The 16571-nt window shown below is 40.0% G+C and overlaps 1 protein-coding gene across 1 annotated transcript in view; it reads left to right on the forward strand.

Moving 5' to 3' along the window:
• Positions 1 to 10662, forward strand: part of ENPP1 (ectonucleotide pyrophosphatase/phosphodiesterase 1) — a 75544-nt gene extending 64882 nt beyond the window's left edge. The window contains exons 21-25 of the mRNA XM_018567681.1: positions 859 to 994; positions 2449 to 2529; positions 5317 to 5449; positions 7960 to 8116; positions 10433 to 10662. Of these exons, the coding sequence (XP_018423183.1) occupies positions 859 to 994; positions 2449 to 2529; positions 5317 to 5449; positions 7960 to 8116; positions 10433 to 10594 (669 nt within the window). The 3' untranslated portion in view covers positions 10595 to 10662. The remainder of the gene's footprint in view (positions 1 to 858; positions 995 to 2448; positions 2530 to 5316; positions 5450 to 7959; positions 8117 to 10432) is intronic.
• The last annotated feature ends 5909 nt before the right edge of the window (positions 10663 to 16571 follow it).

Genomic DNA, 16571 nt, shown 5'->3' on the forward strand with positions numbered 1-16571 from the left:
GACATGACACATTCATTGTTTCCTAGTAGCGCTGATATGTAGCACAATAGAGCAAAGTGGGAGTATAGATATGGAACAGACAAAACTGCCTGCTACCATGGATTCTGGCACCCATGTTAGAGGAGGTCATGAATTTTAAGGACATATGGCTCTCATCATTTTATTTTTTGTTTTTTACATTTTTAAAAGGAGCACACAGACAGGAGTCTAGTCTGGACATTAAGAGAATGCTTAGTATTTTTCTCTGAATACTTGCAGGGTTATTCACAAGAGGGATAAGAGTTTGTAGAAGGCAGGAGAAGTGAACAATCTAGGCCAAAAATACCCAATTTGGAAAAATTCTCCAATTCAGCTCACTGTGCAGTTTAGCGATGTTGTCCCAGATTGGTCACTTCTCCTGCCTTCTCTAAACTCTTCACCCTTTTGTGAATAACCCTGTTGGTGTTTTCTGATTGGACAAGTGGCAAGGATGTAAAACTTTTAACTATTAAATGTATTCATATTGCATTTAACTTTTAAATTAGAGTAAAAAAACAATCATAATTTTGTGTGGAAGGGTGCCCTCTTTCTGTCCTCAGAAGGTTTTAAAGCATGTACACAGAACAGATGGCCAGCACTGTCTGATTTCAAGGCCAAGAGCTCGAGCCTCCTTTCCACAAAAAGGCTTGATGTGTTTATTACATTCCGATTTTTCTCTAATGTAATCTTTGGCAAAGCTTTAATGTAAGTTGATGAGTGCACTAACTGAGGAAATGATTCCCGTCTGGGGCACATTTGTGGATTATTGTGACATCCTCACATGAACCAATTGATGTGCTTTTTTATCTTTGGAATTAACAGGCTTTTTATATTTGTTAGGAATTTGTGTCTGCGTCTTTGGAAAAGACTTCTTTGTGTTTATTCATGGATGTTCGAATTCCACCAGGACAAAGTCAGCGATGTCAATATTACCAAGATCATCCTTCCCTAAAATATGGATTTCTCTTTCCTGCAAGTAATTACACTACTCATCACTTTTATCATCCCATTACTGTATGCAATACTTATTATGTTAAAGTCTGTCCATCGAAAAACAAAATAGTCTTCACAGAGCACAATAGTATAGTCATTGTAGTATCTGAATTCATCAATGGATGAAGTATTGGTGAATTCTGAAAAGGTATTCCCAAATGGAGAAGGCAATATATATTTTCAAGAGGACCTAAACTGTGGAAGCTGTGTCCAAAAAAGGCAAGCAAAGGGTAAGGGACTACTTGCCATTATTGCCCATAGGCTCTGTGCAGCTGATCTTTTCTCCATTACTAACTTACTACACCAGTGGTGGCGAACCTTGGCACTCCAGCTGTTTTGGAACTACATGTCCCATGAGGCATTGCAAGGCTCTGACAGCCACAGACATAACTGCCAGAGGCAGATGCATGTTGGGATTTGTAGTTTTGGCACAGCTGGAGTGCCAAGGTTCGCCACCACTGTACTACACACTGTCTCTGTGAGGAGGTGGAAACTTTTGCAGAGAAGCAAGACTTTGACTTGATTGAGGATCTGATATTTAGGAAACTGCAACAAGGGTAAAGAAAGGACAGACTCAACAAATGATTGAAGCAGAGGCAGGGAGATTGTTGCAGTGCATCTTTCTCTCCAGCAAGAAGAACAGCGAGCAGCACAGTAGTGACATCACCAAACCTCAATCCAGAGCTGGTGAAGCTAGCAATCATGGGCAGCAATGTCTCGCACTGCAGATTTACAGTTATGAGACTTTAGGTACAGGAGTGCCTAGGCACAAGAAGTGCAGTACACTTTTTAAATGTTGTTTTTTTTTAGCATTAGAGGTTTCTTTTGCACTAACTTGCTCATTTACATGTTGTGCTTCTTTTTTTGTAAGGGGAACCATATTGTATTAAAAGTCTAAACTCTAAACTCTAAATTCTAAACTTCTCTTTTCATAGTCCTAGGCTTGCATAGTGAGTATCCACATCCATAGTTATGTAGCCAGATGTTGGTGACATGTTATCTTACAGTGAACCAGTCAGCCAGTTTGAACTTATAAAAGTAAAACGTAACAGCAAGCTGCACAAAAGGTGTTCCTATTATCTTTGTTAGCCAGAGAAGACTCTTCTGTGTGCCTCTCTAATCTTATACTGTTTTTTTACTTTTCCACCTTTTGGGATTGGTCCCTCACAGAAAAACTCCTATGATCCAGCTCCCTAACTAATGAGAATGACCTATAAAGGTACTTACTCGACAAGGAATGAGGATTGGTGGCTTAACTTTACAGATCAGGGCTTAGCCTCAAAGTTTGGGACACTGAACCACGTGTATCAAATTCAAACCAGGATCAGAAAGGCCTTTTATTGCTAATAAAGCTAATTGCAATTACCTTGCACTGTTTGCCCTTGCCTGGCAGGTTTACTTGTAATCCCCTAACCATTGGTGAATTATGCATTTTAGGCCTTAGAAGAACATCTGAACCAACATCTTATTCAGGGATTACTACTAGCAACATTGGTCCAATGTATCCTGATTTTAAAGGTTAGTATAGTGACTTTGTGACAGTTATTGTATTCATCCATAAAGCATTAACATGCTTCTTCTTGCTAACATTTAACCAATGATATCAGTTTCTATATCCAAATGTTACCACTTCATAGCCAACACTTTACTGTCTTATTTTGTGTGTTGTTGGTTAATTCAGTGTATGCATATCTTATCAAGCATGTCGTTCTTCAGAAGGTATGCTTTGGGGCAAAGTCTTGTTGAAAGTAAATAACTAGAACAGTAGAAGTAGATTAAAAATGTATTGTTAACACTCCCATTTTTTAATTACACATTTTATTACACATTAATACCCAATGATCAATACCTATCACCACCAATGTCATATGTTACTCAGAAAGATAGAACTGGAGGAAAATTATAGTGTATTCCAGTGAGTGCATATTTTTAGTTAAAGAAGTTGACAGTTAGTCACAGCATATACTATCCTGTTATAATATCAGCAATTATAATAGGAATGTGAAAGTCAAATGAAAGTATGACATTTACTTTAAACACTGCAGTTTTAGGCCTCATTCACACACGAATCGGCCTGCACGTACAGCTCCGTGCGGGGCCGTACCAAGTAGCTGCCGGGAAGGACAGGTGCTGCGTGTGATTAGAACGCAGCCCCCGTCCTTCTCTATGGGGCTACGCGGCCGTACGCCCCCCTACGCTCACCTCATTTGCAGGTCCGTAGAGGTGCGGGTGATCGTATTCATACGCCGCCGGAATGGAACATGTATGCGTCCCGGCCAGAAAACCCGCACCCCTACGGACCTGCAAATGAGGTGAGCGTAGGGGGGCGTACGGCCGCGTAGCCCCATAGAGAAGGACGGGGGCTGCGTTCTAATCACACGCAGCACCTGTCCTTCCCGGCAGCTACTTGGTACGGCCCCGCACGCAGCACGGAGCTGTACGTGCAGGCCGATTCTTTCCTGAATGGGGCCTTAAAGAAGAGGTATCATCTTGTATTATTTTTCACAGCTCAGACTCCTAACTCCCACAGTGTATGTGGTTTTTTTTTTTATCCCATGCTTCTATATGTAGTAGAAACTGAGATACAAACTTTGACAGTTCACTAATCTTCAATACGATTATGCTTTGCAAAGGAGACACTCTTAGGTGACAGTTCTTATTCCACTGTCCCTGCACTATCGAGACATAAAGCAAGGCTCCCCTTCTAATACCTGAGCTGATTCCTATGAGAGTTTGACATGTGGTCTGTGACTGACAGCCTGGTTTCATATCCTCTATGATCCATGAGAAATCGAACTAAATCTCTGGGGACAGACCTGAGCAGAGTTTTTGTTCACTGATTATCCATTGATAAGTAATTTAAAGGATGTATAGTTCATATTTCACTATGGATACTGTGAATGATGCAAAGAAAAGCATTGGTGTAACATCACACTAACCTTTTTAACTAGTTCACTATGACATAGTCTATTTTATTTTTTTATTTGGCCGGTCTAGCTGCACTCTGTCCCTTCTGTGTGATGATATGCTATTGCTGTTTTTTTATGATATTTCTGAATCATCACTTTCTTTATGGCAATTACTTGATAACAGTCCTTTTATCTAAAGGTTAGAATATTCTCAACACAAAAAATTGTTATTGTATATTATCTAGGTTTTATCGTCAGATTTTTCTACTTCACCATTTGCTTCTACTCAGCTTAATCTATGCAGCTCTTTATTTTTACACTATGTCGCAGTAGAATGTGATATTTATTTGTATTAGCAAAAAGCATATCCAGAGGGGAGTCATCCACAGTAATCATAGAAAAAGGCCTTGGATATATAACTACTCTTGAGGGTTTAATATATCCAGCCAAAACGTTTTATTTTGTTTTTGGTCAAGTGGGAAAGGAGTAAGAACCTCTGTTTTTTAATGCTATATATGTCTCTACTGGGGAGATTTAACCCTTGCTGCAGGACAGGAAGTGATGGTAAAATCTTTTCAGTGGGAATGCAACAAACAATTCTTAGTAGAATGAGAAAGAACTAAAACTTCGGACAGTTACAGTGTCTTCCTGTTGCGGTAACACCTGCTTCCCCTATTTTTTTTAAGGGTGTCACATGGCCTTAAAGTTGGAGACCATCTCCCCAGAGGGCCATAGACAGTAATAAAAAGCTGACAGAAATTATAACGTATGCTATCAAAATAAAAAAAAGTTTATAATATTTATATTCTGCTTCACCAGCTGTTTCAAATGCACTCCTTCCTTCGCTAAACCTGTAGCCTACGCTGGTTAAACAGTGTAGTTACTGATAGGTAAATGTGAATACTCAGTAACTAAACCATCTTCTCCATCTCAAACAACTCATGAGACCACTGATGTTATGTCTACTGCCCAAAAGATAGCCTGGCTTCTCCCTCTCTTTGCGTTCTGAGAGACAAGATGGTGGATTCCAATGGGAGAAATTCTAGGTCTCTGGGGACAGACTGGTTATGCACCAGTGGCATTCGTATTAGGTGAATCGTTCATACTTGGCAGTTTTTATGTAACATTGGAAAAGGAAAGGGTTGCTTAATTAGCAGTGGAAAGAACATTGACCTAAAATAGCCCATAACAATCATGCTTCAGGAATCTAATCTACTAAGTAGCTGAAAGAAGATCGATCATTTAGCATCACAGCACATCATTGCTCTTTTTGCCCTTTGTTTACTGTATAATTCTGCCTTATTCCTATGATATTTTACAGCATATAATAACATTATAAATGTGAAGTTCTAATGGAAAAATATAAAGTTATTTTCCTAATTTTCTTCCTTTTTAGTCATTTGGGATTATTTCCAGAATGTCATATTACTAAAACACGCTTCAGAGAAAAATGGTATTAATGTTATCAGTGGTCCTATATTTGATTATGATTTTGATGGTCACTCTGACACTTTTGAACTAATTCAACAGTAAGTAATAACTTCCTTTAAAATCTGATGGTATTCTGGTTGTAAAAAGTATCTTAATGCAAAGATTAAGTCAAATATGTTTAATGCCAAATATTAATATAAATGAAATAGGTTAATTAAATTTTTGTGTACTTGAATGCTACTTTCTTGAAAGCACTGTAAATTTAAGGAACATGTGAACTCTGCATCAGTGCAGGATTTGTGCATTGCTACAAATACTCGGCTGAGAGTGTGGAATCATTCAAGAGGCGATTGGAAGATTTCCTCAGGGACCGTAATATACAGGGGTACATGTACTCTTAAGATTGAGAACACAGGGGGACCTACACATACTACACACCAATATGACCATACACATACACAAATAGGTTGGACTTGATGGACATATGTCTTAATTCAACCTCAAATACTATGTAACTATGTAACTTTAGGATTTGTGTACACAGAAGAAAGTCAAATGCAGTATTAAGTTGCAGTGTTTCTCAATCTTTTTTTTAGTCACAGCACCCTTTAAAAGTATGCAAAATCGTGAGGCACACTAGTCTAAAATGTAAAAACCATAAATGTAAAAAAACAACATGTAGCTCCTACAAAGTCCATACCAGATCCTTAAAATAGGTGTCTGGTGTGGATTTTAAGGGACCCAATGCAGAAACACAAAAAATCGGGTTCCCCCTTCACATCAGAGCCCCCCCTCTGATCAAAATTTCCACTTTCACATCAGAAGTCCCCTTCTTTCACATCAGAGTCCCTCTCTTTCACACCAGGAGCCCCCCTCCACATCTGGAACCCTCTTTGCATTAAAAGCATGACGCTGAGTAAAAATTTCAAAGCACCATGGTGGAAGACTAAAGGCACTCCAGTGGGCCACGGCACCCTAGTTGAGAAAGGCTGTTCTATTGTATAACTTGTAGTCACATTTGAGTTTCTTTGATCTGCTTCTTCTTTTTACTTCTGAGGTGTGTGAGTTGCTTCAGGCTGCTTCTAAGTTGCTTTTTTATTCATATTGACTTGTATGAGGATCTCAGTGGCAAACAAATTCCCATGTGCACGAGCACTCATTTTTAAATTATAATTTGTTATTATCATCATTGAATATAGTTAGGAGGGATGATTTGTGGTAAGTTGTAATTCCTTCTTCCACCCATGTGTCCCAGTAAGGGCTCATGTACACAACCTTTGGTTTGTGTTGGACCTGTTTTTCTTTCCCATACAAGTCAATGTGAATGCAAAATAAACATGAAGCGTTTCAAAGCAGCTTGAAGCAACTGAGAATCATCTTAAATCACCTACTCGAACAACTGCAAGGCAAAGCAAAACATCACAGTAGCGGGTCAAAGCAACTTAAGAACACCAGAAAGCATTCTGCATCTGACTTGCTTCTAAGTTTGAAGCCTGTGTACCTGAACCCAAAGACTAAGATCTCGTTCACACCTAGGCGTATTGCATATGCGCGTCTGTCACGCGGTTTTTACCGCGATTCGCGGTAAAAGTTGTGCGACCGTCGAGCGTTTCCGAAGGCTACTTGGCTGTATCCCAATGGAAATGCGCAACAAAACGGCCCAAAGTAGTACCTGTACCTTTTCAGGCGTGGGCCGTTTTGTAGCGCGTTAGGGACGGGCGGAAATACGCCAAGGTGGGAACGAGACCATTGAATACAATGGGATTTATATTTTTGAGCGTATTTTGTAGAGCATTCGTCGAGCGTAGAACGCGCTACAAAACGTTCAGGTGTGAACGAGTGCTAAAGCTACTTTTTACTTGCAGCACATGCTACCTTTAGTTCAGCCCGCCATCCTAAACCTATTGCTCTGCTTCTGTGTTCTATATTTGTTGCAGCACCTAACTACAAGGTTTATGGGATTAAATAGATTCTGGTTAGTAAGACAAAATTATTGTGATAATGTAGCTCAGTGTTATTTCTTTTTACTTCAAGCTTTGCAAAGGATAAAATGAACAGCATATGTGATATGGAGCCCCAAATCTAGCAGGTGCTAGTATTGCAACACAGGCCTTGTGACATAGACACTTTAATGGCAGCAGCACAATATAACACAACCTTAACATTGAATTTTGTCCAAACATATTTTACACCATTGGGAACAAATCCTTCTCTTGGATGTAAGGTTTTTTATAGGCAGGTAAGTTACCTATCAGTAGGAAGACTTATTATGCCTGTTGCATCAAACCTGTTCTGCTGGTACTCATGCAACGCCACAGCATTTGGAAATGGTGTACATGTAGCTCACTACCTCCGTGACAAAGAAAATGATCAGTCATATTGGACAAACATTTTTAACAACCTAGAGCAGCTCAGTTGGTGATCATTATATGTAGCAGGTACCTTATACCCCACAAGGTACCATGAAACTTTATTTTATCCAGTATGGGCAAAGTATACATTCAGTTTAAAGCCTATTTTTGCATACAGAACATTACTAAATGTACTGTTGTGTATACATGCTGCTGGCTGTTTTTTGCTTCACTGATTTTTCTTTTTTTTCTTGCAGAATGTCAAAAGATACAGATGTTTACATTCCAACTCACTACTTTATTGTTCTGACTAGCTGTAAAAATTCCTCCGAATCCCTGCTGCAGTGTACTGGACCTCTTGATGTGATCTCTTATGTTGTGCCTCATAGACCAGAGAACAGTGAACGTTGTGCTGTAAGTCTATATTCTGAAGCTTTACATGTAGGAAAAAGTAATAGCTCCCTCTTGTGGTTAGATGTCTGTACTTCTACAGACAAACTCTAGGAAACAAGCAGGTAGTATTTTTTTCTTACAGACAATATTTTAAAAATCACACGTATCTACTGCCAATGTAAAGTCCTGATTTATTTAGGTTGAATGCTTGTTTCAGTTTGGCAAATCAAAAAATATTAAAGTCTGAGGTGACCAGGAAACTAGACTTCTTAAAGTGCCACTAAACTTTTTAAAATGTATTCAATTTCTTAACTATTAACAAAAATTTAGCTTATTTGATCATCTCTGATTCATGCTGACACTGTCCTTTCTTCTGGAGGGTGGCTTCTTTTGTTCCCCATGGTCCCTGTATGTGTTTTAATGTAGCCGCCTCTCCAAGCTTGCTCCAATGATGGACCATCATCTCACGTTTAGTTTACTCATTTTTAATGAGATTGTAGTCCATCATGAGAGTGACCTTAGAGTGGAGGCTACTTTACAACACACACAGGGACCATGGAGAACAAAAGTAGCCACCCTCCAGAAGGAAGGACAGTGTTGGTCCAGCACAGGAGCGAACTTGGAGCGATGGCTATTTTACAACACACCCATTGACCATGGGGAACAAAGGTAACCCCCCTCCAGAAGGAAGGACGGTGTCAGCATGAATTCAGAGATGATTTGAGGAGCTATAGCCGAGTGGTACACAAATAAGGTACAATTTTGTTATTAGTTAAAGGAGAACTATGGGGTTAAGGCTTTTCCCCATAGTTTTTCTTAGGGTAACGGGAGGACACAAACTAGCGTCCTCCCGTCACCCTAAGCTCAGTATACCGCGAGCTACAGCTCGCGGTATACTGATACACCGCAGCTGAAGCGGATCCCGACAATTATGTCTGGATCCGCCCAGCTGTGTGAGTGACAGCAGGCTCTGCCTATCTAGAGGCAGAGCCAGCTGTACCCGCCCCCTCCCTGTCACGGCTCTCTGCAGGGACAGGATCGAGAAGTGAGCGAACGCCGCTATGTGTTCGCTCACCTCCCGATCTACTGAGCCGACCTGTGACAGTCTCATTGTCACAGGTCAGCTAGAACTATGAGGTGAGGGAAAAGCACTCACCTCATAGTTCTCCTTTAAGGTTAGCTCCTGAGTTTAGTGTCATTTTAAGAGAGTCTCAGGAACGGCAGCCCCTTATTATACTCTCTACAAGTTTTCTTTCAACCCTTGTTCCCTCTGAGGAAAGCATAGGTGGAGAAAAGGAACACATATTCAGAGATTTCAGTGTATCCACCATCTTTATGACATGGTTCTTATTAAAGCAGAACTCCAGGAATTTTTTTTATTAACCCTTGCAGTGGGGCTACCCCTGCAATGCAAGGGTTAAGTGCTCGTTTGTATCTAGGTTAAAAAAAACCCCAAAGATATACTCACCCAAAGCTCCGAGCCGGCCAGCTGTCATGGCGCTCCCTCAACCCTGTCCCCTCCTCCTCCGCACATTGGAATCTTCCTCAGCATCCTCACGTCTATGCACAGTGTACAGCTGTGATGATTTACTGGAGCTTAAACTGCTGCAGAGGAGGGGAACATATATTTCAGGGAGCGGTCTAAGAAGAAGCTGACTCAGAGCTTTGTGTGAGTATGCCTTTGTTTTGTTTTTTTTGTTAACCTAGACACAAACGACCAGTTAACACTTGCAAATTTGAAGCTCATCGATAGTGACCGGTAGATGTTTTACTACATGATATTATCAGGGTGACATCTGTTTCTCTATGTCTAACCTTAAAGTGTATTTCCACTTTTGCAGCCAAATTTGAGCTATCCCCACTGTATGTTTGTTATTTGTTATTGTTTACACAGAAGACCTTAAAAACAGAATGTCTAAATATTTATCTTTTAGATGTTTGTTTGCTGCAGGATTATACAAAGGACACTACAGGCAACTTCTATTTTTTTTTTTTAAAGTACATCAACATGCAATGCCTTGAGATCTTTAACCCATTGTTAGAACACGCAGTCTAGCTCACAATTGATAATGAAATCTGCCAGCACAATACAGACAGAGTTATTATTTAAAACAACACTCCCCGCAGCCCCCTCAGACTTGAGAACCAGGCATTATTTTTCAGTCCTGGAGTTTCCAGAAAGAGCATCCAAAAATGTAGGCTATACATTTTTTTTGTTGTTATTTTTTAGGGACATTTAAATTAGGTGTTATCCTAATTGGCTGAAAAAGTGAAAAATACATTTTAAAGTACAATTTCTAATCATTTATTCTTTTTTGTTCTCTTTTGTGTTAACAGGATGATAAGGATGAATCGATATGGGTTAAACAGCTTCTCCGATTCCATGCAGCCCGTGTGAGGGATGTTGAACTTCTTACTGCACTAAGCTTCTTTCACAATACCAAATATTCTGTTTCTGAACTTTTACAAATCAAAACATTCATTCCTGATTATTTATGAATGTGTGAATAATTTACTTTACAAACCAGAGCTACTTACATTTCAAATGTTTTTGTGTTTCTGCATGGAGGACACAGTCTTTTATACTGCTGTTTACTGGTGCAAAGAGAAATAACCCCTCAAACACCATTGGAAGTATTTGATTGTTTTATAGAAAATGTTTTGTTTTCCAGTTTAGATACGGTTTCCTCATGGAAGGACTTAAATACATCATATTATTTTAAACCAATCTTCAAGAAAATAGCCACACTACTGGCTTAAGTCTTTATTGAATGCATCATATAATATATGAAGGTATAGGGAGAAACATAAACATTTGAATTTGCCCAAACACATCACATTTTTTTGCTTAAGAATATGTTTTTATTAGCAGAATACACATTTAGCTTGAATCTGATTTAAACATATCAGTAGTACAGACACAAGCTTACATATGCAGTTTATTCAGGTTAGCATGGAGGCATTGTATAAATTGCATGTAGAAATACAGTGCATGTCAGTTTTAACAATTATGTGCTGAGAGTTCATTAAATACCTAGATATGCAGATCAATCGGTTAACTTGAATTATCTGATCTAAATTGCACACCTAAACTACAAAATTTAACTAGCCACCCTGGTGTGGTGTTTCAAAATATAATAAAAAAAACTTGTAATACTTTTACATTAAAAAAAATACTTTAATTGTAATACACAATTAAAGCATTAAACAGAGGCATCTACAGGCTGGAGTGGCCTGTGCAAGCTGGAACCATTTTTTTGTCCCTAAATTAAAGAACTATGGGGTCAGTGTTTTTCCCCATAGTTCTCCTTAGGGTAACGGGAGGACACAAACTAGCGTCCTCCTGTCACCCTAAGCTCAGTATACCGCGAGCTACAGCTCGCGGTATACTGAGAAGCTGCAGCCGGAGCAGATCCCGACATCGATGTTGAGATCCGCCCAGCTGCGTGAGTGACAGCTGGCTCTGCCTATCTAGAGGCAGAGCCAGCTGTACCCGCCCCCTCCCCGTCTGACTGGGGGAGGGGTGAATCCAGCCCCTCCCCTGTCACGGCAGAGAGCCGTGACAGGATCGAGAGGTGAGCGAACGCCGGTATATGTTCGCTCACCTCCCGATCTACTGAGCCGACCTGTGACAGTCTCATTGTCACAGGTTGGCTAGAACTATGAGGTGAGTGAAAAGCACTCACCTCATAGTTCTCCTTTAAGCCTTTAGCCTGCATGCAATCACCATGTCATAGCTGATCACATGATCGGGAAAAGCTCTGGTTCCCAAACCATAATTGGGACTAAGGCTGTCATAGTTTGCAGCTGTGCAAAATGTTGGCAGGTCACTGCCAAAAGGGAGGACATTTATTATCATATGCTGACCATGAGGCATTGTAATGAGGAATGTAAATATACAGAAACTTGTATTGAAATAAATATGGAGGCTTTTATTGCTGAGTAACTCCTGAAAATGTTACTTGCCTAGCTGTCTAACTGAGTTAATGAAGTTAAGTGGGAACTTCTGCCGAGTATACTTCTTCGGAGTCAGTGACTTTGCAATGTTGAGCCAAAAGCTGACAGGATATTACAAGAAAAGATCAGCAATGTCATCCTGTATATTTCTGTAAGCATAGGTTTCAACTCCAAGCAGAAATGTAAGCAGATTTTTAAAAAAACATTTACTCCTTTTAAAATAAAAAAAGAAATGAACACAGCCAGCATAAGTACCAGAACTAACAATACTCTTTCTATTAGCTTCCTCTAATCCCCTACACATCAGCATTCTAGTAGACTAGGCTAGGTATTGGCAATACTCTGTCATGGCTATATTGTTTCTTACGCTGCGGTCAGTCTAGCTCTTGGGCTCTTGATCAATTTGTATGGCATATATGCACTGGGGGTCACAGTCCTGCCTATGTTGCTTGGCTAGGGTGTTTGTATCACTATACTGGTTGAACAGAACTACAAACCTGTTGGCAGGTAAGACGATTCATGGATATGTATTTAAAATATGTACTTTGGTGCTTGCCTGTTCAACCTTTATGCTTACACAGCCTAATACTTTTTTAGCCTTTGCATAATGCAAAATCTTTTTTTAAATACGGTGATATGAAGGTTTTTGTTTTGTGGAGTGTGAAGAGCAAAGTGCTAAGTGCAACATGCAGCACCCATAGCAAACGATTTGAATCCGTCATATGTTGCTTTGACTTCAGTGGAGCAAGTTCTGTTTGGTTGCTGTGGGTTATGGCTCTGTGTTCTTAGCACTTAAATTATTTCTTGAAGAAGCCTTTAACTGTTTATTAAAACAAGCTTTCAAGAAATATTACCTCAATTCAAACAGCAATGGCAAATGCATATATTTCAACACCTTTTAGAGGAGCGTAAGTAAAACTGACATTACATTGTTTGATAGATGCTGGTGAGCCTAATCACTAACATGCTTCTTTCATCCCTCTGAAACCTCGGTGGCCAGACCTTGCCACTGTGCACTCCTGCGTTGGAGTCTGTCTCCTCTTGCTACATTCTCTGCAATGTGAAGTAATTTTAAAATTCAACAGGGTCAGTAACCTCTTTGTAAGGGCTGCGGCAAGTGGTTGGGGCTGGAAATTCAAATGCATCGGTCACACCAGAAGGATCCATGAGAGATAAAAGAAGCCGGTAGCTGGCTCAGTATGCTAGCATCTATCAAATCTTTGCAAGGATTGAAAGTTAAGACCTCAAAATGACAACTTATACAGATTGCAAAGTGCCTGGCCTACATCATAACTGGGAGATTCTAGAAGCTTTCTGAGTCCCTCTCCTTATACCTTCTGTACTAATAAAAACAAATGTACTGTGCCTTAGGATGAGAATATATTTAAGATACATTCAGGGTAATATTAAAGTCACTTAGCTTCTAAACAGCATTTTCTGCAGCCCTTACCTCTGGAATCTATACTGACATTCTGTTGTAACGTGAGTTTTCCCTAGAAATATAAATAAAAAGAAAAAACTACTTCCATATTTTATATACTATAAATGAACACTGTTGCTCATTTGTATTCCTGTGTAATGCCCAGGATACCTCACTGGCTCTCTACATATTCCCTTTTTAGTAAACATTTTGTTATAGCAGATACTTTTTTTTGTATACACTGTATTTGGTGTAAACTGCCATTGAAAGGTGTACATGCAGGGAAAGCCAAGAACCTGTTCTGACAGTTATAAAACATCTATGTTTGCTCTTTATTATTAGTAATACAGGGGATATATAGTCTTGATCTTGATATAATGATAAGTAGGGAGCCACCAGTAATGAGAGAGTTAAAGACTACGTAGCCTACGTAGTGTGTAAACGTGTGCCAAATCCCGCAATTCAGTGCACATTCACAAAACGTGCAAAAAATACGTGCTACACTTGCAGTCCCATTCATTGTTAATATTGCCCCAAACGTGCCAAGCAATGCGAACATTTTTTTGCAGGCAAAGACACTCGCAGTTAAAAAGATGCATGAGCTTCTTTGCCACATTTGTCACCTATAGGCAGCCCATTGAAATTAACGGGCTGCCCTATGCGCAGCATACGACAAGCACAATGTATATTGCCGCACTTCACAAGTGTAAACAGGGACTTTTGGAGGTTGCTGACTGCCGTAACATCAGTGAAAATCTAGAGAAGGAGTCTACAAACAGGATCTCAAATTGATACTTGTTGGTGAAGATAAAGGTGAACAATTGGGAGCCCACAGCCCAAAGCAGAGACCAAGAACCTGAACTAAACTGGGACGAGATTGAAGGCAACAGCCAAATCCCAGAAAGGCAAATGAAGTGACTACGAAAATACTATAGATATATTTAGAAAGGGTAGCAGTGCCTAAACATTCAGAGTGCTGGTATATGGCACACCTTAGGAGACCGCAGGACAGAGAACATCACACGCCCAGGCTAAGCCCATAGCACAGCAGGCAGGGAAAGAACACAGAAGGGTCAGATCCAGCCAGATTGCTGCAGGTTTCAGGAAATATGCTTTGTCCATTGTTTTTTGGAGCTTAAGCAGAGAGGTATTGCTATCAGTGTCTTCCCAAATACAGCTGAATAAAGATGGTAATATACAAAATAAATTGGCAGTGCTTTATGTCTTAGATATCTCAGAAACCAGAATGGTTGGGATGTCTAAAAGTATCTGGTGGCCAGTGTGAGCTCATGTGAGAATAAAACGTTCAAAACCATAATAAGTGCCATGGGAAGTTGTTAGATATTATGCATACTGTTGGACTGCTTTAGATTTCTGGCCTTCTTTTTATTCCAAGAACAGCACTGAATAGGGAGACGAACATCTGTGCAGACTTTTCCCCCCGGCAATGTGTTACGTTAAGCATAGAGGAGAAAAATGGCTATTTTATGCCAACATATTCCAGTCCTCTGTGTTTTTGGCGCGCCAAGGGGAGTCTCTGAAGATGTAACTGAAAAATGTAACTGCATGAGCCTTAAGTGTTCTTGTGTAACAGAAGCTGATGGAAAAACATACAACTAGACAACATTCGTATCTATTTCTATTTAATGAATAGGAATACATGGCCTGAATACCATAGAATCATGAAATGAACTATTGAGTTTAATCATGAGATATTTTGTTCCTTCATCAAATGCACTAGACCAGGTATAGGGGTGCTCACCTTATTGATAGACTTCAACAAAAGGTCAAATCGGGCAATTCCCTTCTTAACCAGGGGAGGCGACCCCGACTCCAATCGCTCACAGATGTCCTCCAATAATGTGGTCAGATGGAAAAGGTGCAACAGATTCCTGCATCTACACTTAACTGTGTGGATGGAGTAATCTCCACCTGGGCCAATCTCAAAAAAACATGCTCGTAAGACAAAAGATGTGCGACTGTACAGTAGAAACGTTCGCACGCCTTCCATACACCTGCCGATTATCGTACGATCGCGGGATTTCCCGCGATTATCGGCCGATAATCAGCAGTTGCATGGGCACCTTTTATACAGATCTGCCTGCTGGTTTGATTACATTATTGGAGGACATCTGTGAGCGATTGGAGTCGGGGTCGCCTCCCCTGGTTAAGGAGGGAATTGCCCGATCTGACCTTTTGATGAGGTCTATCAATAAGATGAGCACCCCTATATCTTGTGCGGTGCACGTGGTGAATTTGGTGAAGGAACAATAAATATTTATCACTTTTGCTGTTTGAATATATATCCATATATAAAGTTATGAACATTTACAGACTTCACATCTGATTTATATATTATTTATTCACTGACATTTGTTTAGAAGTCACAGATTATTTTATTGTTTTTTTGTATTATTATTGTTGTAGCTCGGCACATTCAGTTATTCAAGCCTTAAATATTATTTAAATGATTTACTCCTAGAACAGGAATGTATAGATTACTATCTTCTCACATAATCCTTGTTTTTATTTTGTAAAAAAGTAGTATTCAATGTTTTCACATTTTATTATGTTCCCTATGGTATATTTGTGTTAAATATAAATTTTAGTCCCCTATTTTATGGTGCTGTTTCTTTTGTCTGTCTCTCAAACATATTTATGCTTTGGTGTTCGTCATAATATTTTGGAACAAAAAACAAACGTGAGGGCGCAAGGCTAGAGGGACTATGAAACTTATTGAAACAAAGTGAGGAAGCAAGAGGAGATGGAGATGGATGGAACCAACGCGTTTCGAGGATGTTACCTCTTTGTCAAGCTCATTAGGAATCGTGTCTCACCATTCCTAATGAGCTTGACAAAGAGGTAACATCCTCGAAACGCGTTGCTCCCGAGCCTTTACCCACTACCTCACCAACCTGATCCTTCCTCACCTCACCACCATCCCGGCCGATTCTCCATCCTACATCATCACCACGGCACGGACACTGGCCCAGACACGTCCATCTCACAGCCCGAGTTCCTCCACTCGCAGCTGCAGCCCAGCCTGACGTCAGTCCTCACATCACTGGCACTTCACATTGCTTCAGCGGGGACACGGAC

Source organism: Nanorana parkeri, unplaced genomic scaffold (assembly GCF_000935625.1).
Source record: "Nanorana parkeri isolate BGI_ZX_2015 unplaced genomic scaffold, ASM93562v1 scaffold1083, whole genome shotgun sequence".
NCBI classification, from domain to species: Eukaryota; Metazoa; Chordata; class Amphibia; order Anura; family Dicroglossidae; genus Nanorana; species Nanorana parkeri.